Genomic DNA, 27,285 nt, shown 5'->3' with positions numbered 1-27,285 from the left:
TTTGTCATGACTCAGTTTTCTTTTCAGCTATATGACAAACATTCATTTTGAACTTGTTGCAAGAAATATATTTGATTATATGATTTGCCAAGCCTCCTGTTTGGCACATAAGATGAACATGAATGAAAATGTCAAATATTATTTCTAAGATTTTAGTCAGTGCATCCTGTCCTTTGATTTTTCCTTCTGTGAGAGATTTTCTGCTGCATTCTTAATGACCAGTCTATTTGTTTAAAAATGTCACCATAATAGAAAGTTATGGCAGAAGAGCACATCCTGAACCCACAATGTCTATCACCAAGAAGGACAAGAGCTTCAGGTTAATAGAACATCACCCACCTGCAACTTTCCCTCTGACTATATTACAGTTCCTTAATTTATTGCTGGACTTCAATCCTGGAATTTCCTCCCCAAAAGCTTGTGGGAGTACTTTTACCAGACATACTGTAGTAGTTACAAGTTGTGACTCGCCAGTGTCTTTTTGAGGGCAATTGGGAAAGGACAATATATGATGACCTTGCCAGCAATGTTGAGATCTCAAACAATGAGTAATGAGAAAAACATATGGACCCTCCCTAATTTTACAGTCAATTAATTTTCTTGTCAGCTACACATGGTCCAAGGAAAACAACACCAGTGTCGTAGGTCCTTCCTCATAAGTCAACTTCTCCAACCTTCAAGTTTACTCAGTACCCTTACTTTTGCTATCCCATTCTATTGCTGCCTGCTTGCTATTTCATACACTCCCTTCAAGATCCCTCACTTCCTCTAAATGATAGGATATTGAGAAGTGTCTTGTGTATTCCATTTCCTTTGTTTCTGGTCCACAAGTGCAAATGTCTCCTTGTTAATTTATATTGCTACTTTGGTTCCAATCCAACTAATCCATTGATAGCTACTTTACATCCAGAGCTTTCTTTCTAACTATCCACTACATCTGCAAATTTGATTTGAATCCAAATTATTAATGTATAAACTGAAAAACAAAGGACTAGACACTAAGCTTAATGGAACCCAATGCAAACTGCTTTCCAATCATGAAAGCATCATTGGCAGCTACTATTAGCTTTTTGAATACCAATTTTGGACCAATATTCCCTTGGGATCTCATGAGTTTTTTTATTTTATAGTCAGTTCCTCATGTGGGACCTCTGCAAATGCTTTAGTAAAATCCATGTAGTCATCAAATACACCACTGTTATTAACTCTCCTTGTTAGTTCCTCAGAAAATTCAGTCAACTAAGTCAAAGGAAGCCTTTCCTTAAATTTGAGTGAATGGTCATTGTTTAATTTGTACCTTTCTAAACTGTGATGTACACTGATATTTACCAGTCCCTCACTATTTAAAAATATTCAGTTTTTCTATTCTTCCTGCAAAAGTGAATAACCTCGTGTTCCCACAGTACTCTGCAGGTACTTCCTTTTTGCCCACTAGCTTAACCTGTCCACGCCCTTCAGTGGACTCTTTGCATTCTCCTCACGGTTCACTTGCTTTTTGTCATCAAGAAACTATACAGTCTCCTCACTTAATTCATTGAAACATATTTTGAATAGCTGAGGCCTAAACATTGATCCTTAAGTCCTTTTATTTACTACTTGGTTCAGATTCAGATTAGTTTATTGCCATATTCATCAGGGTGCCATGAAATTCCTTACCTGCAAAAAGCTGACGCAGTAGACAGTATACATGGTAATCAATACAACAATAAATATAATGACAAGTGCAAAACAGCAGAATGGTGCAAAGATTGTAGTGCAGATCTGAAGTAGTGCAAAAAGAAATGCTAAAGTGACAATAACAGAATAATTGAGAGGGGTGGAATTAAGATTCCAAGAATGTGGCAGCACCACTGGGGAGGGGTGTGAAAAGAGGTGGTTGGTTCGGAAGTCTGATAGCAGTGGGGAAGAAGCTGTTCTTGAGTCTGGTTGTCAGAGTTTTCAAGCTCCTGTATCTTCTCCCAGAAGGTAGAAAAGGGAACAGTCAGGGTGATAGGCAGGCTATCAGCCTTCATGAAGCAATGCAACGTGGAGATGAACTGGATGGAAGGAAGTGACGAGCCTGTGATGGACTAGGCTGTGTTTACCACTCTTTCTAATCTCTGCTTTCTGTGTGTTAACTATTCTTGATCCATGTTAGTCCTGATTTTATGTAATCAAATTCACCAAGCACACTGGTCCACTCTTTTCTAAATTGTCACCTTCAAAACTACTTCCTCAGGAGGCTAAAGAAATTTGGCATGTCCCCATCAACCCTCACCAATTTTTATTGGTACACCATAGAAATCATCCTGTCTGGATGTATCATGGCTTGGAATGGTAACTGCTCTGCCCAGGACTGCAAGAAACTGCAGGGAGTTGTTGTGACGATGATATCAGTACATGACGATAATATTCCAATTCAAAAACAAAACATGATAGCATTACATATGTTTGATAATCTATCTACATTAGTTAGATCTTTATCTACTTATTTATTCAGTTATAAGATGTAGACATGACCACCAAGGACAACTCCTTATTATCCATCCCTAATTGCTCTTTGAACTGAGTGGCATCTTGGATGGTAGTTAGAGTCAACCACACTGGCTGTCACGCACAGGCCAGACCAGGCAAGTATGATAAATTACCTCAATGAAAACAGAAAATGCTGAAAGCACTCAGAGGGTCATGCAGTGTCTGAGGAAAGAGAAACAGTTGTCGTTAACCGTTTCTCATTCCACAGGTGCTACCTGATTTGCTGAGTATTTCCAGCACTTCTGGTTTTCTTTTGTTTCTGATTTCCAACATGTGCAGTTGTTTTGATTTTTGCAGTAGATTTCCTTCCTTGAAGCTAGTGAACCAAAGGTTTTACAATGATCCGTGATTTCGCCTTCACCATTATTCATGCTAGCTTTTTAGTTACCTATTTACTTAAATAGATTACATAAATAAATGTGTGTGTGTGTGTCTGTCTGTCTATATCTCAGCCTGCCTCTGTCAAGCTAACTGGTCTGATGTTTCCCCCCCTTCTGGAGGGGTGGCGTTAATTTGCCACCTTTTGGATTTAAAGGGCACAACACATTCCCTGGTCTGAGAAAGTGTGAAAGATCAAAATCAATGCATCCACTATTTCTGTAACCACCTCATTTAGAAACTTTGGATATAGGCTATCGGATCCAAGGGATTTGTCCACCTTAAATCCTTACTCTCTCCAGTGCTACTATTTCCCTAATTTTCACCAACCTTTGAACTTCCTGAAGATTTTGTTTTGTCTCCTACTTTGAAAGATGCCCCTGGCAAGATAGCACCAATATGGACATTAGATCAGGTTCTGATACTTGGTCAATATAAGACAACCTGGAAAATACTATCCATTCAATGCCACATGCTCCAATTTTAGAAGCCTCTTTGAACCCCAGAGCTGGCTAAGGGGATTTGTATAGAATTCTTGTTTCTCCTTGGGATTGAAGATACTTGCTTCTACTCCAGTTTTAAGGGTTCTGAGGTGACTGAGGCCATTGTGGGAATTGTAGATCCTCCTGCAGTTGGCACAGGAGGTGTCAAAGGAGTGAGTTATTTGTGATGAGGTGTGCTCCTTTTGAACTGGATGTAAGGCTTTGTGTGTACCTGTTCTGTAGCCACAAGGTTTTCAATAGCATTTCAAATGCACCTTCTTGACTTTTGTCTGGGTCTAAAGATCCCCAGGAGTTAGTGAATGTGTTGGATTTCTTCAAAGGGGTTTTGGGTACATCTGTCCACCTAGCAATCTTGTTCCATGACAGAGTTTGGAATAGATTGCCTGTTTGGTGAATCTGGAACTGGGCATGTGAGGAAAATGACCTGCTCGATGGAACCAACTGAGTGTGACTAGGGCCTCGGTGTTGGGAATTTAGCCTGGGTTGGTGTGGTCGGGGCCCTCTTTCCTGTGCTCCCTTTAAACACAGCATGTTCATTGGAAAATTTTTGTCTAAGAAAAAGTAGCGGCTGGCGTTGGCAGTAAGCTTGAGATTACTACCTTTTGATATTCTACTTTTTAATTTGCCTGCTAACGCCTTGTATAAACCAATAAGCATTGGTTTGCTTATCCTTTGAGTAAATTTGGAGGATTTTTCAGAGACATTAAGTTTTCACTGCCTTGACATGCCTGCTCTAGGCAGTCCAGGTCTCAGGCGCACAGGAGGACAGGAATCTGTTGCACAGTAGACTTGGGAGTTTTGTGTCAAGTATTGGGTCTTGATCTTCAAACAGCCTTTGGCTCAATCAAAGGCGATGATGGTGAAATATATGGAATACACCAGAAATGAGTCATTTCTTATTGTCTGTGGTGGTGTTTGTCTTCTCTGTACTAATCTCCTCCCCTGTCTTCATTGTTTTGCCCACCACCCTTTTAATCACCTGACTTGATCACAAATGTTGGCACTGTGTCTGCCTTGCTCACTAACTTTGGTATCTTCACAGGCAGTTTCCCAATTATTTGTGTGAAAAGATTTCTTGTGCCCAATACCCTAAAACTTTTGAATTTAATCTTATGCTTGCATCTATTCATTGTAGATCATTGTTGATGAGTTGAGCTGAAGGGCCTTTTTTTATGCTGTATAACTCTATGACTTAACCATTGCCTTTAGCTTGTTCCTGTTTTACACTGGAACATCCCTTTCTATCTCTGCCAAAAAATGGGTTAATACTTAAAGCCATTGGATTCTGGTAATGTTTTACAACTAGAAATGTTAAAATATTTGGGATGAACAACATGCACTGCAGTTAACAGTAGTGAAAACTGCTCTTCTTGTGCTCATAGGCCCGCTTGCCATGTGTACGTGTCAAATACCTCTTCTTCTCATGGCTTGCAGTATTTGTTGGGAGTTGGGTGATATACGTACAATACTCCACTTACACAGAATTGTGCCGAGCTCACGACTGCAAGAAAATAATTGTGAGTATTAATATTTCTGTTCTAGTTATTAAGATGTGTGTTGTGCTTTAGTGAATTGTTAAAGCTAAAAAGTAAACTAATCTTTAGTGCTTTACTATGATCTTATCCTGTGTATAATAAGAAATCTAAAGATTTTTCATACTGACACTTTCCCTAATAATGTCTTGATTATGAAATGTGCATCTTGGAAATAATGGTGTACAGCTTGTGCAATAGTCTTTTTGACATTTTTTACAATGCAAAGCGCAAAATGAGTTCACAGACATTTACGTAACAATTTTCTTGCCTTGGCCTCAATTTGGCGTACAAGTGTTTGTTCATTACAATGCTAATGCATTGATCTAAAAGATTGCTCGGAGTGAGGATGCCTCTGTCCTTGTAAATAATGTGCTAATGTAAGTAGAGACTTTAATACTTTGAACAACAAAAATCACAAGAATTGGATATGCTACTGCTCCAGAATATGGCTGATACCTGTGATAGGGGATGTTAGACCTCTTAAGCAAACTGGCCCTATACTCTTTCAGGTTTTGAAGAATAAGCAATGATCTGATTGAAACATAGAACATAATTACAGGGTACATGTAGGGATAATATTTCACCTGGATAGGGTATCAAGAAACGGGGGGAGGGGGTGTCATGGTCTCAAAGTTGGAGGTTAGCCACTCAGGACTGAGGACTGAGATAAGGAAAAAATTTCTTCACCAGTGGGTGGTGAAGCTTTGGAATTTTCTACCCATTTGCTGAGTTTGTACAAACCTACAAATTAGAAGCAGAAGTAGGCCACTGCTTTGTATACAGAGGCAAGCCTGCTTTGCAATGGCTGATCTGATTGTTAACTCTATCTGTGCTAACCTACCCCTGCGTCCACACACAGACACAGCTTCCACTCCTCTTTGAGGAAGAAAGTCCCAAAGACTCATTATCCTACTCTCTCCCATATGAGTGACTCCTTACTGTAGCCCTGGTTCTACATCTCCCAGAAGAGCAAATGTGCTTTCCACATCCATCCTGTGGGGATCCCTCAGGATCACAAATGTTTTGATCTAATCCCCTTTCGCCCAATTCAAGACACAGATTGATAGATTTTTGGATAGTAAGGGAAATGAGGAGAGTTGTCCAGAGCTAGAAGATTAGCCATGATCCTGCTGAATGGCAGAACTGCCACAAGGGACCAAATGGCATTCTCCTGCATCTAGAAACATTAGAAAACAGGAGCAGGGTTAGAACACTCAGCTCTTTGGGCTTTTTCCATTCAACGGAATCTTGGCTGCTAACCCACTGATCCCTTTAGGAATAAGAAATGTATCTACCAGCTTCTTGAATATAATTCTGTAGTGGAGAATTCCACTGGTTCAACTACCCTCTGGATGAAAGAATTTCAACTGATCTCAGCTCCAAATAAAATACTCCATGTTCTGAGGCTGTGACTCCTGGTTCTGAACTCTCCAGCCATCAGGAGCATCTTCTCTCTATCTAATGTGTATGGTCTTGTACTTGTATCCTTTTACAATGACAACCCTTTCATCCCATGAATTAGCCTAGTGAATCTCTTTTGAACTGCCTCCAGTGCTAGTATATCCTTGCTTAAATAAGGCAACCAAAACTGTGTACAGAAGTCCAGGTGTGCCCCCGCCAACAATCTGTACTACTGTAACAAAACCTCCCCTATTCTTCAACCCCTCTGCAATAAAGGCCAAAATGCCATTTGCCACCTTAACTACTTATTGGACCCACCTGCTGATTTTTTCATGATTCATGCAGAAAAACACCTGGATCCCTCTTTATTTAAATGATTTGCAGTCTCTCTCCATTTAGAAGATAATCTGCCTTTGATTTCTATTGCTGAAGAGCATGACTTTGCACTTGCCACATTAAAATTAATTTGCCAAGATTTTTCCTACTCACTCTTTCTGATCCTGCTGCAGAGTCCAAATATCTTCATGATAAGCCTTCCCACCTATTGTAGTGTCATCTTTGATACCTTGCACTCTGCACCTCCAGGTTTTAATATAAATAATTGAGGGTCAAGATCTGATCCTTGGGCCACTTCTAACCTGAAAAAAGACTCATTTATTTTAACTCTTATATGTAATAACCGGTATTCAATTCAAGCTTACACACTTCCTCTGTAAATGTGAGCTCTTGTACACTAGTCTTTTCTGTGCCACCTTGTCAATGCCTTCTGGGTCTCATCAGGGCCCTCTTTCCTGTGCTCCCTTTAAACACAGCATGTTCATTGGAAAATTTTTGTTAAAGAAAAAGTAGCGGCTGGCATTGGCAGTAGCTTGAGATTACTACCTTTTGATATTCTACTTTTTAATTTGCCTGCTAACTCCTTGTATTCAGCTTTTGGGACTTCATCCCTTTTTAACCTATGTTGTTGGTGCACAATGAATGGCATTACACAATACAAATGACCAGTGCATCTTCATGAAATGCTAACTTGTGAGTTGTGCACCGGGGCAAATGGAAAATGAGTCTGCGTTACTACTACAAGAAAAGGAGGAGGTGAACTGGAAATGTATGGCACCATTCAACGGCTAATACAGAAACCTAACCCACTTTTGGGGTAATTTACTTTAAATTTGGAATATGAACATGAGAAAGTAGAAACACGAATAAGCCACTTGGCCCCTCAAACCTGACCTGCCATTTTAATGATCATGGCTGATCTGCCCTGGGCTTCTCTTCCCTTTGTGCCAGTTCCCTATAGCCTTAATTCTCTGATCTTTCAAAAAGTACTCCAATGATTTAGCTTCTGCAACCCTTTGGGTAGAGAATTCCAGAGATTTGCCATTCTTTTCAAGTAATTCCTGCTTGCCTCTATTTGAACTGACCAACCCTTTCTCTCCCCACACACCCACACACAACCCCCCCTCCCCCCCCCCCCCAATCCTGTAACTTGGTCCCCTTTTTCAAGATTCTCCACTAGTGGTTACATCTCAACACTTATCCTGTCATGCCCCATGGGATCTTGCATGTTTCAGTAAAAACACACCCTCGTTTTTCTAAACTCCATAAGAATATGGATCTAATCATATAATGCAGCAAAATTAATGGCATCTTTTGCTTGAGTTACATACGTGAAGTAAATAAGCTAATTGTTATGGTATTTCTTTCTGTTGGATTGCCTGGAATGATTTCTACATCTACTGGCTGCTCAGTTGTAATTTTTTTTAACTTCACCAGAGGATTAGTCAGTGCAAAGGTTTGTCCAACAAACACATTTCCTCCATATCCTCTGTGTTCCTGTTAAAGGAAGTCATAAATTACAGCACCATCTGAAATCTGGCTTCAGTTGCTGCTGGTCATATGGCAGACAGCTGAGGCCATGACTCAAAACAGACACCGCTGCAAAGACTGAGCAAGGACAGCTACCTGCTGTTGCAGCTCTATTGGGATATGAACAAACGAGACAATATAGATATTCAGGGGGTCTGATGTTAAGACTTAAAATACTGACACACTCCAAGATAAAAGCTCTTTTTTTGGTCACAAAATGGCATGAGCTCCCTGTCCTATTGCTAATATACTAGTGGTATGATGGACTATGTTTAAATGACCACTCGAGAATAAGTAATGTAAGCTCGTCACAAACTGAGTGGACTGTATGTTCTGATTACGGCAGCTTTCCTACAATTTAATTACATCTTTTTGCTTTAATGTGAACTGAGCAAAATGTCTTTGACACCATGTTGTTCCTCAGCCCTGTCACTTTGGATGGATGTGTATATTGTGCCATGTGGGAAAAAATGAGAATACTTTCATGAATATAGTCCTTCTCCGAAACCATTGGATAGTAGTTTGTGCATGTGTGGTAAATAATTGTGCCTTTGTTCTCTCACTATGGATCGAGAACTGTGAATGCAGATGGTCAATGATTCTCCTAACTGAGTGGTTTGCAACAGTGGCTCATTGCCTTGTGTAGCATTATCATCTTTTGTAACCTTCAGTCTGGATAGAGAACCAGTTATAGCCAGGGATATTGATGATTTTTAAGACGTGTTTCGTCAAGTAAAGCAGCAACTCTGCAACACGTTGCCTGAAGCAGTGTCATGTTCAACAGCAGTGTCTTTTGCATAATACCTAGTTGATTGTTGCCTGTTGTTGCACCAGCATTGCCTGCAACGTCTTTGCATTTCAATAGCAAATGGATTGTTGAAATGTGATTGGAAAATATGAAGTATACTATTGTCCAAGACAAATACATGGTGATTTGTCCTCTAAGTTTAAATGTTGAATAGGCTTCATTTCCTTTTACGCTCCACGTGGTACATAGGTGTTCATAGAATTATGCTAATTAACCTCTGGACAAAGAGGACACACATATAGAATTGCATATCATAAATTCAAGTTCATGTTGATGAAAGTAATTTTATAACATAATTAACATACAGAAATGGAAAGATTTACAACCAAATGTATAAGGGGGAGGAATGTTCAGTAAACATTAAAATGGCAGAAATATGGAAATTTTTCAAACTTTTTCTTGGCTTCCAGTGACTTTGCTGTAAGAATCCAAGAACATACAAATTAGGAGTAGGCCACTTGGTCCTAAACCTGCTCTGCAATTTAATAAGTTCATGGTTGATTTTATTTGTAATCTCAACTCTGCATTCCAGTCTACCTGCAGCAATTTTCACCCCCTTTTGCTTATCACCTTAAAGACATTCAAAGACTCTTCTTACACTGCCCTTTGAGGGAAAGAATTCCAAAGATTCATGACCATCTAACAGGAAAAAAAATTCCCATTATCTCTATCTTTAATGGGCAACTGCTTATTTTTAAACAGTGACCTTTCTACAAGAGGAAACATCCACTCTACATCCACCTTGGGGATACCATCTGTTATTTTTGCGTTTGGATATGGGCCTCTTGACTTCTGATATACTGCATATTGTGCTGTAGCCAATTGATGTTGTGCATGGTTAAAATGTTAAATTTTATTTCTTTATTCAATACTTCAATAAGTCATTGTGGTGGCAGTTGTACTCTGTTGCAGTAATGCAGTTGTAGTTTGGAGAATGCACTGTCCTTTGACAATTAAAGGAGAGATGGCCACTATGTGCCTCTTAAGGATTCAAAATATTCAGTTTGTAAGTATGTACCAAAAAATAATTTGTTAATGCTCAGGTTTGATTAGAGTTTGTAAAGAGAAGGTATGTTCAGTAGAGTTTGAAGGTAAATATGCAAATGTACAGTAACCAGGGAGGAGAGTGCAGAGGAAATTTACAAGGAAGTTGCCGGGACTCGAGGGATTGAGTTACGGAGAGAGGTTGAGCAGGTTGGGTCTTTTTTTCAAACTGGAGTGTAGGAGAATGAGGGGTGATCTTAGAGAGGTATATAAAATATTGACTGGTATAGATAGGGTGAAGGCACACAGTCTGTTTCCTAGGGTTGGGGAATCAAGAATGAGAGGGGAGAAATTTAAAGTGAGAGGCGAGAAATTTAATGGGAACCTGAGGTGCAACTTTTTCACCCAGGGAGCGGTCAGTATATGGAATGAGCTGCCAGAGGAAGTGGTTGAGGCAGATACACTAACAACATTTAAAAGCTACTTAGACAGATACATCGATAGGAAAGGTTTAGAGGGATTTGGGCCAAACGTGAGCAAATGGGACTAGCTTAAATGGGAATCTTGGTTAGCATGGACCAGTTAGGCCAAAGGGCCTGTTTCTGTGCTGTATGAATCTATAACTGGAATCAACTATCCCAACAGTGGAATCAGATTTTGTTTTCTTTTAAGAGAATTACAGTTGCTTCAGTCACTTGACTGGTTAAATAACAGTGCCCATTGATTGCCATGAAAGAGTTACAACACGTATACTACATATAATAGGAATTACTTTTGTAAGTATTGGAAACTTGCCAGTGAAATGTCTTTGTTCAAAAAAAAAGATAAACTAAATGAATATTGACCAGCCAAGCATTTGAAATGAGCATTAGGAAGCTGTGGCCACTGGAGTGCTGCAGGGATGGTTGCTGAGACTCCAGCTACTCCTATCGATGTCAGTGATTTGCTTGAAGGATGTGATAGCGATGGAGAGGGTGCTGAGAAGATTCACCACGTTATTGCCTAGGATGGAGCATCTAATGAGGAGAGACTGGAAAGGCTAGGTCTGTTTTCCTTGGAGCAGAGGAAATTAAGAAGGGACATGATTGAGGGGTATAAAAGTTTGAGGAGTATCGGTAAAGAAGACTGCAGGAATCCTCTCCCCTTATCAGAGGTGAATAAAAGAGGACAGAAATTTAGGGTAAATGGGTAACAGATTCAGAGGGATTTGAGGAGGATCTTTTATTTCCTCCTCTTTCCCCCCCCGCCCCCCCCCCCCCCCCCCCAAAGAGTAGTGAGTACCTGGAGTGTACTGCCGGAGAGAATAGTGGAAGCAGAGTCACTGACAGCATTTAAGACATGTCTAAATGAGCACTTGAATCGCCTTGGCATTTGAAGGCTACAAGCCAATTGCTGGAGAAGGATTAATGCAAATGGGTGCCCACTGTTTGGTGTTGATGTGATGGGCTGAATGGACTGTTTCTGTGCTGTATGATTTTATGACTCTGGGATTTATTGGCCATCTGCCATCTCTCTCTATGTTGCTGTTTGCATATTGCTGTGTTTCCCAATGTTAGAACAGTCTTGGCTCCAAAGCACTGAGATATTGTGGATATAAATGTTCTTCCCTCTCTTTTAACTGTTTTTCAGAGATGGAGCTATTTCCATCACACCTTCCCTTGAAAATGTAATATCTGGCATTTTGATTAGCTGATTTTTTTTAAGGAGATAAGCTTTTTTATTAGGAGATAAAGTTGCAGATGGGAAATGTTGACCATTACCTTTCCAAAAAGAAAACTAATTGACCTCTGATGATAAAAGTTTGAGGTTAAACCAATGCAAATAGAACTGGCTAATAATAAAGGTCGTAAAGCATTAATTGGTAGTTGGTGTAGACCACAGCTCAAGGCAAGGAGGTGAACAAAAATTCTTTTGACCATATTAGGAGGAATACAAAAAATCCTCAAGTATGAATGGGAAGTGATTGAACAGCAAATGGAAAGGCTACCAATATACTAGAATATAAATGGTAAAGGCTTTGGGTTTCTTGAGTAAATGGAAAAAGTTGCACCTTTTTGTAAATTATGCTTGTCCAAAATTGCTTTACAGGCAATTAAGTAATGTTTGTTTTTAAATGTAGTCACTGTACGAGGGGCAGAGTTAAAATTGGGGGTGGGGGGGGGGGGAGGTTGGAGGTCTTGCCAACTTGGAAATGATATGTTACAGGAAAAAGAACATTAAGAAAAGAAATTCCTTCCTCCAGTTAATGCCCCAGAGAGTGGGGATCAAGACATGGGGGGGGGGGGGGGTGTGAGTCAATAACAACTATATCCAATTTCTCCCCCACCCCCAGAGCTGCTTGGGTTTGTGTCAAATAAGCCATGGTCTCCCTCATTGCATGGACTTAAATTTGAGTGAAAATATATTATAAATTGTGTAGAAGTTTAAATATTTCAAGATTTTTTTTAAAGTGGAAAACTTTTCATGGAACAGTGTTTTTTTGTGCTGTATGGTTCTATGGTTCTGAATTATGTTTTCTAGTGCGATAAATACCAGAAAGGAATTATTGATGGATCGGCCTGTGGCAGTCTGTGTGATAAAGATACGCTTTACTTTGGCAAGTGCCTGTCTAATAAGCCGCACAATCAGGTAATATCATTTAAGAATTTGCCATCTGACCCATTAAAGTACACATGCACTGTGTACATCTGATATTTTAACATAATGTATTTCTAATATTTTGTTTTAAGATGCTTTATGCATCGTTATTTAACTGATTCAAGAAATTGTAAACATCAGCTTGACAGCTACAAGGTTTCGTTTTTGTTGCATCTTGTTAATCTGCCAGAAAATCTGTTCAAATATAAAAAGACTTTCAACCTTATTTTCTCTTTCTGTGTTTTGTCTACATGAATAGAAGACGTTGGACTTTGCTTGAAAGCTGGTTAAAGATTCAAACAGTTATTAGCCATGATTGCAATCTTTGTGTGCTATTATAAATCACGTTTTATTGTTCTGCTTAGAATGTTGAGAGTAAGAAATTTCATGTTATAGAAAATCTTTATCATTAAGACCAGCTCAACACAGCATTGGACTTGGCATTTAAATGGCAGGTCCAGCATCTTTCGAGAGGGAGAAAGTTAACATTCCATTGGAATGGGAAAAGTGAGAAAACAAGGGTGTTTTAAGTTGCGGAGAGGGCTGAAGTAAACAAAGGGAATGCCTGTGACCGGGTGGGGACAAAGGTTGTCTGGTGACCTAGTCTTGTGCTGCCATCTAGGAGAGAGAAATTACCGTACACAATTTGCATCTGGTCTACCTGGAGGAATGCAAACACAGGAAGATGGATGAGGGCAGTACAGAGGGGAAAAACCTGCTGGAAATGTGAGATCGGAACAGCTGCTGCTGGAAATCTGAAATAAAATAGAAAGTGGGAAATACTCAGCAGATCAGGTAGCATCTGTGGAGAGATTAAAAATTCAGTTAATATTAAAGTAGATGAACTTGTAGCAGAACTAACCAGTCTAATACAAACAAAGGCTGGTTAAAACCCCTCCCTTCCTCCGCAACTTAAAACACACTTGTTTTCTCGTGTTTCTGCTTCTGTTGGAGGGTTATTGACTTGAAACATTAATGCTGTTGCAAATGCTGACTGACCTGCTGAGAATCTCCAGTATTTTACATTTCTATTTTGGATGTCTGTGTTTTGTTTTCTTTTTGAGTAGTTGTCCTGGTCTGATTTCATGTTATCTCATCAGTCTTCAATGTATTTACTTGATAGTATTCTTTTGGCTGCTGGCCAATCTTTTTTGTCCACACCTATTTCTGACCAAAGCGGGAGTAGGCTTTTCAGGTATTACAACCCAGCCCAATGCTATAAATATCCTTTTCAGCAATAGTTATAGGAATGCTTACTGGATTTGCTCCTCTGTACTCAGCCCAAGTAAAATTCCCCTGTTGCCACCATGGCCTGATCAACTACCTCAGTACTGACCAGGGATTGATATGGCATCTTCTCAGCTTGACTCGACTGTTCATTAGGTCGGTGCAGGTTAGTGCTAGTCTTGCGTTCACTAGCAAGCAGAAAGTCTAATTGTGTTGTCAGTACTCTCAGATGCACATTGGTAGTCTCTGGTTTTTTCCATGTACTCATAAGATGAGATATCTTTATTAGTCACATATATACATTGAAACACACAGTGAAATACATCCTTTGCGTAGAATGTTATGGGGGTAGCCCCATAACAAGCTTCTGGCGCCAACATAGCATGGCCACAACTTCCTAACCTGTATGTCTTTGGAATGTGGGAGGAAACTGGAGCACCCGGAGGAAACCCACGCAGACATGGGGAGAACGTACAAACTCCTTACAGACAGCAGCCGGAATTGAACCTGGGTTGCTGGCACTGTAATAGTGTTACGCTAACCACTACACTACTGTGCCTGCCCTTCACTCAAACCACATCTTTTAAAAAATGTACATGTTATGAATTACAGCAGAGAAATGGGTCATTCATCACTTTGAACACCAACTTTGTTTGAGACCCAAGTGATTCTCCACCTTGCTTCATCTAACCCTATCTGCAAAGCTCTTCAGTTGTTTTGTAACAATTTCTAACCTGTTCTCAACTATTCCATGTGTAACATGTACCACATTTAAATCACTGAGTAAAGAGGCTGTCTCTGAATTCCTAATTGAAGTGCAACTGTTTCTCCTGTTTGTTCTTGAGCTGAGAGCCCAAGCTGTGGACCTTCTGCACTTGTTTTTTTTAAAATAATGTAGAATAGTGCTCTGACCTACATCAGAAATTGTACTTGATTCATGTGACTCACTTATCAATTCATCCTGATGTAGAAAGCAAGTTACAGTACATGCATACCTTTTTTTTAAGGATATGTGTTTTGTACTTACCCAAGCACCATTTGTTAATTAACACAAAAGTTAAATGCATCCAAGAGAATGCTTGCAAGGGAAATATTCCCATCACAGCATAACTAGTTCACTAACATCCTTCAGGGAAGGAAACCTGTCTTACTGAGGTTGAGCCAATGTGACTCCAGGCCCCTGAATGTGGTTGACTCCAAACCGCCTTCTCTACTCGGACAATAAGTGCCAGCGTTGCCAGTGACATCCACATTCCATGAATGAAGAAGTGAAATGTTGCCTTTGCTAAAGCAATATGTCTTCTTGAAGTGGTGGCACAGCCTTGGTTGGCTTTGGTGGGCAAGTCATATCATTCATGTGCCCTACACCAGAAATGCTTCAAGTTGCCTTTTAAAAATAAAAAAAACGTCCAACATTGACTCATGAGAAGCCCTGGTCTGTGACGGATCAATACACAAATGTAGCATCCAGGCTGGCAGTGAGATGGCACATAGGGTAACATGGGTACAATTAGTAGAGCTGCTAGCTCTTGGCTCCAGAGATCCAGGTTCAGTCCTGATTTCCGATCCTGTCTGTGTGGAGTTTGCATGTTGTCACAGTGACTGCAAGGGTTTCTCTGGGTGCTCAAGCTTTCTCCCACATCCCCAAGACGCAAGGGTTGGTAGGTTACATGGCCACTGTAAGTTGCCCCTAGTGTGTAGGTGAATGGTGAAACCTGGGGGAAGTTGATGGGAATGTAGGGAGAATCAGTTAGAGGGGGAATGGTGATTGTGCTGGCTCACAGAATAGACTCGATGGACTGAATAACCTCTTTCAGTGTTGTAAGGAAGTGTGGAGAACCTCGAGCATCTTAATCGGGAGCCCAGCAAAAGCAGGGGAAGCTCACCAGCCTCTATACTGCGCCCACCTGTCACATGTGCACCCTACGTCCCACCTGTGGCAGAGTTTGCAGGATCCCACATCGACCTCAGCAGCTCCCTCAGACAGTCCCTCTGATCAGAGATGAAGTAAGTTAACTAAGAAGGTGTGTACTACAGCACCATCTGGTGGCCAGTTCAGTTGTCTGCAAGCTCATTTGAACAGGCTGGCATTGACAAGAGCTTCAAATTCTCACAATCTGCAGATGTAAAAAAAACTGCAAAAGCAAGAGAGGTACATAAAATTCAGAAACTCAATACAAATTGCTTTCTATTTTTTTGGCCTCTGTCCCTGGATGTATGGATTGACATCCTGGGTTCTGTGATTATAAACAAAATGCTGGAAAGGCTTGGCAGGTCGGGCAGAGAAGTGGTTAACATTTCAGATTTAGGACCCTTTATCTGAACTGAGAAAATAAGTTAGTTTTCAGTCACCTAGAAGAAGGGGGAGGGATTGGATAGAATAAAGGGAATATCTCTAATAGGGTAAGACAAAATGAGTTTGTATAGAAGTGGTTGGGATCAGATTATGCTGCTTTGTCTATGTAATGTGTTGCTAACAGCAAAGAGACCATATGAATAGAAATTTTTTTAAAAATCCTGAGCCACTGTAAAGACTGGCAGAAATGACCAGTTCTGATACAGGTGGAAAGTGGAGTTACCTGGGAGCTCTCAGGAATGTCTGAGGTATGTTCATCTCTGCTGTGCTAATTCTAGATTAAAATATGAGACTTGCTGTTTCCAATTCCGATCTCCTTCAATTTTCTGTTTACTACGTTTCTTAGTAATTGGCATCTTTTCTCTTCATTGGTTTAAAACTTTATTACTCTCCCTTTTTTTTTGTGGCTTTATTCAAACTTCTTGGGCATGTTCACCAACTTTTGTTTTTTCCACCAATTTCACTCCCAGTATTAACAAGGTCCAGTAACTTGTGAGTTTCCCTTTTTTGGCTCCTGTAGTTTGCTGCCCACTGACGTTTGCGTATTTAGTTTTAATTGATTGAAGCCTTTGTTCTTCAAGCTTCAAGAAGATTCTTGGAAATTCATTTTCCAGGTGGCAAATCCAAAGCTTTTACACGGCACTGTTGTTTGTCAATTCTCGTTACAATTCTAGTGTCATTCTGTTTCTGGAAGTTGGTCAAAAACATGCCAAACAGTCCAAATATGTGAAGACAAAGTGATTAGTTGTTTAGCATTAGACTTGGTGATTATGTTGAGGAAGTTGCCAAACAGATTTTATAAGTTTCAAGTCTCTGTTCTTTATTACTTCTGTTCATTTGTGAGTGATGTGATTGTCAACAGTTCATCACCAAGTGGTTTTCCTTTTAATATCATAAACAATATGATTTACTGTGCTCAATGGACAAACTAAAACAAAACCTTTCACTAACTGCTTTATTTTCTCCTTTCCCAGGAGGTCAATTAACTTTGTTTTTTAAATAATAATTATTTTGCCTTGCATGAAGTTGATTTTGAAAAAATTTTAAAGGAAAACAGCAACTATTAAGTAGCATTATCAATGTTTTCTAATCAATGCAGCCTATCAAGCTCACTTTCATACTTGGATAAAAATGTTTTATGCAAATTTTTAAACTCTAAAACATTCCAAAAACTATTTTCCCATTCCATTTCATAAATATAATTTTATTTCCCTCTAGGTATACAGAGGAGTCTGGGATGAGTCGCAGATAGTATTAAAGTGCAGGCTTGAAGAACTTTTCCACTTTGATTTAGATTCCAACATGGAACCAAGGAAAGAGATGGTGTTATTTGACAAACCAACTAAAGGCACTTCCATGGAGGAATTTCGAGAAATGGTTTACAATCTCTTGAAGGTAAGCTTATGAATAAAAGTTCAAAATCAGCACACATCTTCTGAGAACAAACTGCATAATTGTCTTTTCCTCAGGCAAAGCTTGGTGATCAGGCAAACCTTCAGGAGCTACTGAAACTGGTTGTCACTGTAGCAGATGGAAATAAAGATGGCCACATCTCTCTTGCAGAAGCAAAATCTACGTGGGCATTGCTTCAGCTCAATGAGTTTTTGATTACAGTAATTCTGCAAGACAAGGAACATACACCAAAACTACTTGGATTCTGTGGAGATCTTTATGTAACAGAAAAAGTCCACTACAGTTACCTCTATGGACTCACTATTCCTTGGGTTTTGGAGTTCTTCATTCCCTCTGGTTTGAGACGTAGTATGGATCAATGGTTTACTCCTTCATGGCCCAGAAAAGCGAAGATTGCAATAGGACTTTTAGAATTTGTTGAGGATGTTTTCCATGGAACATTTGGCAATTTCCTGATGTGTGATCTGAGTGCAAATAACATTGGCTATAATACTAAGCATGACTTAAAAATGATAGATATGAGAAAAGTTGTACCAGAGGTTAGTTTTAAACAACTAATTGGTGGCCGCCGCTGCGAGACTGATGTGGATTGTGTCTATGGCACAGACTGCAGGACAACATGTCATCAAAGCAAAAAGCAATGCACCACTGAACTAGATCAGCCAAACCTGACCAAGGTCTGTACATTGCTGAAAGATTACCTTTTAAATGGTGCTCCCTCAGATGTGAGAGAAGAACTGGAGAAGCAGCTCTACTCCTGCATAGCCCTCCGAGGAACAGCCAGCCAAATGGAAATGGAACACTCCTTGATATTGAACAACCTAAAGACATTGCTGTGGAAGAAAATTTCTCATACAAAAGATTCCTAAACATTCATAGAAGAACAGAATTCTACAGGATTAATTGAATAATATTGGAAAAAGCATTTTTTTGTTCGTGAAAGGTTTTGTTTTAGTTTGTCCATTGAGCACAGTAAATCATATTGTTTATGATGTTAAAAGGAAAACCACTAGAGATTTTTATTAATTTAATGGTTATAAATTTGGCTGCTTTTCTTTTAAGAGGGTGAAAAAAAACACGTATGCAGCATGATGACTTTTGTATGGTTTTTAACTACAATTTGTAGCATGATGATTAAATGACACAAGATATTGCTCAGCTTTAAGATTTATGTTGATAGTAAACTGGAAAAAACCTGTATATCTAAGGACAATCTTTCCTTCTATGGTAGACAGAACTTTAAATGTGTCAAAATTGCAACTCAATAGGAATGAAATTTATTTTTAAATTGTTAATTGAGCACTTTATATTCATAGTCACTTCATGAAATCCTGTGGGATGAGGGTACAGTATTTAAGAAAAAAATATTGGCCATTAATTTTTTTTCAGGTCATTTGTTCAAAAGCTAATTTTTTTGCATTAAAGTAAATTTTAAAACCTCTTTCATTACATGAATACATCTTTATTAACTTGGGTGTAATACTTGTATTAATTTCCATTCTCATTTTCACTTCCTACTTTTGTTTAATGATGCACAGCTTGCCTATTAGACATGATCATGTTGCTTTTTATAGGTCCTGGGTGTGTACATGTTGTCAAGACACATTTCTTGTATGACATTGGTAACTTCACTTTGGGATGGCACGAAGACATAAAAGATGCTCTGTAACTGCAAGAGCTTTTCTTTCTCTCTCTTCTGTTATTCTGCTTCCCTTGAAATCAGTGAGTTATATTCTATAACCTTGCTAAAATATCTATTCTTTATGTGTATATACTTCTTAAATGTTTTTTTGGGAGATGAGCGTCACTGGCAAGGCCAGCATTTGTTGTTCATCCCGAACTGCCCTTGAGAAGGTGGTGCTGGGCACTCTGGTGAAGAAATTTCCACAATGCTATTGGATGAGGAGTTCAAGGATTTGGACACAATGATGAGGGAACAATGGAATATTTCCAAGTCAAGATGGAGTGTGACTTGGGAGGGGAAAACACAGGTGATTTTTTTTTTCTCTCTGCCTTTGTTCTTCATAGTGGTGAGATTGTGGGTTTAGGAGTTGTTATCAGAGTAACACAGGTAGGTAGTATCACTGCATTTTGTGGAAGGCACACACTGCATTGCACTCTTGCTCGAGGGAATGAATGTTGGGATTGGTAGACGAGTGCCATCACAGTGGGCTGTGTGGTACTGGATGGTGCTAAGATTCCTGAGTTTAGTTAGCGCTCCACTCACCCAAACAAGCGGGGAGCATTCCGTTACACTCCTGACTTGTGTTTTGTGGATGATGGGAAGGTTTTGGAGTGTCAGGACAAGCCTTCCACTGCAGGATACTCAGTCTCTGACATCCCCTTGTAACCACAGTTTTAAAGAGGTGATGCAGTTGAGTTTTTGATCAGTGGTGACCCTCTGGATGTTGATTGGGGGTCTTGGCACTGTGAATGCCATTGAATGTCAAGGACAAGCAGTCAGACTCGCGTGGGAGATGATCATTACCAGGCACTTTTATAGCGCAAATGTTACTTGCCATTTATCAGCCCTTCCTGAACCTTGTCTAGATCTTGTTCCATGCAGACTAGGACTGCCTCATCGGCTGAGGAGTTGCAAATGAACACACTGCAATCCTCAGCAAACGTCTCCGTTTTTGACCTTGAGATAGGAGGAAGATTTCTGACGAAGCAGCTGAACATGGCTGGGCCTTGAACATTTCCCTGACGAGTACCTGCAGTGATGTCACGGGGCAGGGATCATTGACCTTCAACAACTACAGTAAGAGCCCTTTCCAGCCACTGAAATGTTTTCCATTTTACACCTGTTGCCTTGGTTTTACCTGGGCTCTTTGATGCAACACTGTCAAATGCTGCCTCTTATTTTAGGGGCAGTCATTTTTGTCTTGCCTCTGGAATTCAGCTCTTTAATCCAACTGTGGACCAAGGCTGTGATGAGATCTAGAACCAAGTGGTCCTGGGTGTCAGTCGGGTTATTGGAGAATGTGAGCACCGTGGCCAAAACCCTCCTGGTCTTGGAACAGTAAATGATGGAACCTCTCGCTTGATGCAGGGAAGTGAATGAGAAATTGGACTTATTTTATAGATAACAATGCAAATACTGCAGATGCTGAAAACCTGAAATTAAAAAGTGCTGAAAGAACTTAGTGGGTCAGATGATTCTTGCAAAGAGTGAAACAGGAGTTAACATTTTGGGCCAATAACCCAAGCTGGAAATACTTTAAAGATGCAAAGAAAAAGGGAGTGGAAGATGGCACCAAAGGGGAAGTATGCAATAGGTTGGAAGACGTGATAGATTAAAGGACAAAACAGTTTGGGTGAGATGTTGATAATGGGACACACAGAAAGAGAAGATCAACCTTGGAGGTGCAATGGGGAGAAGCAAGGTCACCGTAATAAAAAGCAGCAGACGCTGGAAATCTGAAATAAAAACAGAAAATGCTGAGACACTCTGCAGGTCGGGCTTCAACTGCAACGTTAACTCTGTCTCTCTCCTCACAGATGCAGACTGACATGCTGAGTACTGAAATTACTGTGGCTGCTGGAAATCTGAGAGAAAACCACAAACTTCTGGAAACATCATTTTTCACTTGAAACCATTGACGCCAGTTGTTGAGTCCAGTAACCTGTAATTATGCATAGAGTCAAAGAATCGTACAGCATGGAAGTGGGCCATTCAGCTGAACTTGTCCATGCCAACCAGTGGGCACCGCTCCATATCTATCTTGTCTCCCAGCATTTGCTCCACAGCCATCAATGCCCAGGCATTTCAAGTGCTTGTCAAGACTCTCTAACTGCTGTCAGTAACCTAGCTTCAACCACTCTCTCTAGGTGAAGAAGGTCCTTTTTATCCTGTCTAAATCTCTTGTCCCTTGCCCTAAATCTGTCTTCTAGTTGATCTACCTCTGATAGGGTAAACTGCTGGAAATGTTTCCCCATATCAATACTCATAATTTTATATCCCTCCTTCTGCTCCTGGGAGAACAAACCCAGCTTCTCCAGTCTCTCCTTTATAATTGCACTGCTCCATCCCAGTCAATAACCTGGTGAATCTCCTCTGCACCCTCTCCAGGGCTGTCACATCCTTTCAATAATGTGGTGACCAGAACTGCACAGTACTCCACCTGAGGTCTGACCAAGGTTTCATAAAGTTGGAAAATAAGCTCCCTGCTTCTGTATTCATTTCCCTGACTAATGAAGGCCAATATCCCATATGCTTTCATAACCATGTTATCTACCTTTTGTTTCCACCTTCAAAGGTCTATGGACATGTACTGGAAGGTCCCTCTGTTCCTCAATACTCCCCAAGGGTGTATGTCCTAGCCTCATTAGTGCTCCCAAAATGATCCTCTCACATTTGTCTAGATTAAACCTCATCGGCTATTTTCACCAACACTATGATGTCTCTCTGCAGCCTGAGACTACCTTCAACACTATCAACAACTCTGCCAATCTTTGGGTCATTCACAAACTTATTGACCGTGCCTCCCACAGCCACATCCAAGTCTTCACACACATCGCACACACAAAGGGGGTCTGGGACTAATCCTTGTTGGACACCACTGGTCATAGGCATCCAATCACAAAAACAACCTTCTACCATCACCCTCTGCTCCCTATTGCCAAGCTAATTTTGGATCCACTTGGCCAACCTGCCCTGGATCCCATGAGCCCTACCTAACCTTTTGAACCAGTCTCACAGTCAAAAGCTGTGCTAAAGTCCATATAAATCATTCTTATGACCTTGCCCTCATCGATACACTTTGTTACCTCTTCAAAGAATTCAATCAAATTGGTTAGACAGGATCTGCTCTTGACAAAGCCATGTGAAGCTGTCTCTGATTAGTCTCTGCCTTTCCAAGAGATCAGAACTTCTCCCAGTTTCCCTGCCACTGACTTGCAGGCCTGTAATTCCCAGGCCTTTCCCTGTCACCCTTGAAAAGAGGGGCCATATTTGCTGTCTTCCAGTCATCTGGTATTGCACTTGTATCCAGTGAAGATTTAAAAAATCCTCAGCCAGACTCCCAGCAATTTCTTCCCTTACTTCCCAGCAGCAGCCTGGGAATTTATCCACGTTTAGACTCGCTAAAGCATCAAACACCTCCTCTTTTATCTATGGACTAGACTTTCACTTACCCTGCCAATGAATTCTCCAACTGCAAAGTCTGTTTCCTTTGTGAATACCAATGAAAAGTATTCACTCAAGACCCAACTTGTACCTTATGGCTCCTTGCTGCCCTCAATGGGTCCTACTTTTTCCAACTCCGAAGCTGAGGGGCTGTTCAAGTTTATATTGACTGTCATTGGAATGTTGTAGGAGAAAATGACAAAATCAGAATGGGAGTAAGATGGAGAGTGACAAACAACTGAAAGCAGAAGCCAACAGTGGAAGCAATTTCAATGCAGAAGCATGTGAAAACTGGTGCTTTGTGGGCTGGATAATGAGAGATTGCTGACAGGTCCTGGAAAAAGGGGCAGTAAATTCTCACGTAAAACATTTGTTTTGCATGCAGGGGTTGTCATTTATGGTGGCTGCACCATTTATTTGAGTATCATACTTCAATTTGGTCAAAAAAGCAAGTTATATATAAAGTTCATTTCCTGGCCATCTTGTTAACACTGAATAATGAAGTAAACTGTGCCTATCTGTCCATGTAGGACTTTCATTTCTAATTAAATTGATGTGCACTTTATTCCGTGTGTATGCTATCTACAAATTCTGTGGAGTATTGGACTTGCCTGACAAATGCTTTAAACAGGAGGTGCAGAAATCTCATAACAGAACATTGGTGTGGTAAACACATTTTATTTCACTTGATTTTGTGAACTCTTCCCTTAAATTTAATATGAAACCACACAGTCAAGTTTGTTGTCATTATGCACAAGTACAGGTATCTACAGGCATAATAGCAGTTAGGGCTTTTGTTCAGAAAGTTCCTTCTATTTTAATGTTGCTTCAACTTAAATTTGTAACCAATAAATTAATTGTATGCCTCTCCCTTAATGGTGATGCATTTCCCTTGAGTGTTTCTAAGCTGGTCATTTTTCCCCATTTGTTTCCAAGGTCTCCTTGCATTGTGTTTATTTCTGGAGGATCCACAGATGACATAAGTCTAATAATCTTAACCTTGTGTCACCTGAACATGGTGTTGGCTATTAACTTCCAAAACAAATTAACAAAATACTCTGGTGATATGCTATGATAATTCTGAGGTCTGGGGGAGGCTTATGACTACTGATTTTCTTACAAAAAAGCTGATGTCAGTGGCTGCAACCTGCAAGCTTCAGGATCCCAATGATCCAGACTTTCAACTGAAGACTCTCTGAACTAAGGCTCTCTTGTACATCTTTCCCAAAATCTGATTTCAGCAGTGCCCAGAATACTACACCTGAGATATAACTGAAACTTCCAGTGTGATCTCTTCGGGTTTAAAGGTAATTCATGTGCTTTTTAAACTTAACATGTTGCTTTTTAAGGACTTATTTTATGGTCTCTGCATGCTCACTTTGAAGTTTTACTGTGTCTAATCACATGAGTAAACAAATTAAGAGTGGTCCACCACTCTTAAGATAATTGATCTAATTGCAACCTAACTGGTCCCACCTACCTGCAGTAACCTTTAAACTCTTGCTTAAGAATCTATGGCCCTTTGCTTTGAATATTTTTTTTTAAAGTATCTGCTTCCACCATCATCACTGGAGAAAAATTCAAAAGACTTGCAAGCCTGAGATTATTTTACTTTATCTTAAATGGGCAACATTTTTAAACAACTCCTGGTTCAAAATTCTCCCATAACAAACATCTTTTCTACATCCATCCTATCAAGATCTCCAGGATTTTGTTTTGCTCTAGTTCCCTCTTACTCTTCCAAATTCCAACAAGCCCAGCCTGTATAATCTTTCCTCATAAAATAACCCATTCATTCCAGGTATTGTTCAAGTAAACATCAGAATTGTTTCCCACATGCATCCTTCCTTACAAGTACTAATACTACACAGAGTACACCAGTTGTGGTCTCAATGTTTTAAATGTAACCTCCTTATCCTTGTTACTGTTTGCTTGGAAAACTGAATACATTAACTTTCCTAATTACTTACTGTTGATTAATGTACATTATAACATCCAGCTTTGTCAACATTGCAGAGCTCTGCAATGCATTCAGGTGAAGCTTTATTTTCCCTGCCAATATGGGTGAGTTTACATTTTCCTGCCTTGTATTCCATTTGCCTAATCTTTACCCACTTAAGCTCTCCATGTCCCTCTGTAGCCATTGTCCTTCTCCCAACTTACTTTCCTATCACAAGAACAGGTGCAGGCCACTTGGCCCCTCAAGTCTGCCCCACCTTTCAATATGATCATAACTTATCTAGGATGGCCTCAACTCCTTTAATGTTTAATAACCAGCCCCTTAAATGTTGTGGTAATGTCCCCTTGTTTGTGACTCTCCTACTCATGAGAACACCTAACCTATCAAGCCTCATTAGGATCTTGTATGTTTGAATAAGGTCACTCCTCTTCTTTGAAACTCCAAGGAACATGGGCCTGATCTGTCCAGCCTCTTAAAAGGACAACCCAGGATTTAGCCTGGTGACTCTTTGGACAGCCTCCAACATTTATCCCTTTCTCCATCACACAGAAGTTGCAGGGGCAGATACATTAGTGACATTGAAGAAACTCTTAAGACAAATGAATAATAGAGACGGGAGGGAAGGGTTAAATAGACAGTAGGATAAAATGTTGGCACGACATTGTGGGCCTGTACTGCGCTGTACTGTTCTATGTTCTAAGCTATTTGCCTTAACTACCTGTTGGACCTACCATAGGTTTCCTCTGGGTACTCCAGTTTCCTCCCACATTCCAAAGACATATGGGTTAGGAAGTTGTGTGCATGCTGTGTTGGCACCAGAAGCATGGCGACACTTGTGGGCTGCCCCCAGAACACTATGCAAAAGACACATTTCACTGTGTGTTTTGATGTACATGTGACTAATAAAGAAATGTCTTAACTTTGATTCATGTACTGGAACACCTAGATCCCTTTGAACTTTGTTCATTTGCCATTTTAAAAAAGAAACCTTGATTCCCCTTACCAAGATGCACAACTTCCACTTCCTCACATTAAACTCCATTTGCCAGATTTCTGCCAACTCCTTCAATCAATCTACATCCTATTGCAAAATTATCATGTCCCCATCACAACAGGGCCTTCCACATAGTTTGATACCATTGACAGACTTGGAAACCTTGCATTTTGTTCCCTCCTCCAGGTCATTAATGTAAATAGCAAACAATCTTTTTGTTGTCAAAGTTAGCAATCACTTTCACTTCCTTCATTCATCTGTATATTGTAGAAAGTGGAGGCCCCAGCACCAGTGGCACTCCATTCTTAATATCTTGCCAACCAGAATTTGAGAAATTTCTGCACGTTTTAAATGACCAGCCCCATATTCTGCAGTTTTGCCCCCTTGGTCACGACTCTCCTGCCAGTGAAAACATCCCAACATTTACCCTATCAAGCCCCTCATTCTTCTAAACCCTAATGAATAGAGAATATCTAACCTCTCAATTGAACTGCTTTCATCTCATTTCTGATAACTTTCTGTCTACATCAATTTTATCCACAAGTTTTTAAAAATTTTCTGCAATAGTACATCCACTGGTTCCCCTTCAACCTCAGCACATTACTTCATAGAACCCTGAAATTGGTGAAAAATTATTTCCCTTTCCCAAACCTCATTGACTTTGCCTGATTATCTGATTTTTTTTTGAATGCCTTTCATTTCTGCTAACATTCTTGTACATTTGGGGGGGGGGGGGTGTAAAAACAATATGCCATTCCATCATAGGGAGTGCATCCTTGTGTAATTTTGCAGTTAACCGTGCTTCAGTACTGCACAATCCCATAACTTGAACATTGCCACCCTGTTTAACTTTCCCACTTAATCAGAAACCTATGGGTTCAAGTTGCTTGCTGGAACCTTAAGCACTTATCTATGCATATATTTCAGTTCATTTCCACAATCTACAAGGAGTACTGCACTGTTGGAGGTGCTGTCTGCTCTCAATTGGATGCAAAAATCCAAAGTTCACATTTTGAAGAGTACAAAAGGTATTGGTATCCTGGCCAATAATATACATTCCCCCCCCCCACCCCGGTCAACTTTCTTCAAATTGATTTTATAATCACTTACCTGTGTTCAAATTAGCTTCTGCATTTCCAACAATGTTGACTTACTTTTTGACAGTAAAGCAGAGACATTCTGAAGCAGACAGGAAAGCTGCTGTGTAAATGCACTGTTAGTTTTACATAATGCTCATGGTAGTCTGTCAATTGTCCTGGTGACAAAGGAAGTGCTGGATTAAAGATGGTACCATTTTATGGAGGTAGTCTGTTTTAAACAGGTTTTGCCTGCTTGGTCAAGTGGAGGTAAGGTATCTGATAACACCAAAGTGAAGCTTCTCCATCCACTTTTATCTGATCTCCCCTACTTCAGCCCCATAGGACAGTAACCCCACTGAGTCAACTCTTTATGAACTTGCACCTTGCTTTTTTTATATATAGAGTTAAGGCTAAGAAATCCCAAACTGTATGTAGGATCACTTACAAAAGAGCTAAAACTAACCATGCCATTAAAGAGGATTAGCTGAATTCTGTTTTACAC

The 27,285-nt window shown here is 40.1% G+C and overlaps 1 protein-coding gene across 2 annotated transcripts in view; it reads left to right on the top strand.

Moving 5' to 3' along the window:
- Positions 1–19,054, top strand: part of LOC127568356 (divergent protein kinase domain 1A-like) — a 54,719-nt gene extending 35,665 nt beyond the window's left edge. Inside the window, exons 2-5 of one of the 2 annotated variants that reach the window (XM_052012004.1) lie at positions 4,778–4,912; positions 12,510–12,617; positions 17,428–17,604; positions 17,679–19,054. In XM_052012004.1, coding sequence (XP_051867964.1) covers positions 4,778–4,912; positions 12,510–12,617; positions 17,428–17,604; positions 17,679–18,491 — 1,233 coding nt within the window. In that variant the 3' untranslated portion in view covers positions 18,492–19,054. The remainder of the gene's footprint in view (positions 1–4,777; positions 4,913–12,509; positions 12,618–17,427; positions 17,605–17,678) is intronic. The other variant, XM_052012005.1, reaches the window with a different exon arrangement.
- The last annotated feature ends 8,231 nt before the right edge of the window (positions 19,055–27,285 follow it).

Source organism: Pristis pectinata, chromosome 3 (genome assembly GCF_009764475.1).
Source record: "Pristis pectinata isolate sPriPec2 chromosome 3, sPriPec2.1.pri, whole genome shotgun sequence".
Lineage (NCBI taxonomy): Eukaryota > Metazoa > Chordata > Chondrichthyes > Rhinopristiformes > Pristidae > Pristis > Pristis pectinata.
This window is presented reverse-complemented; position numbering and strand designations above follow the sequence as displayed.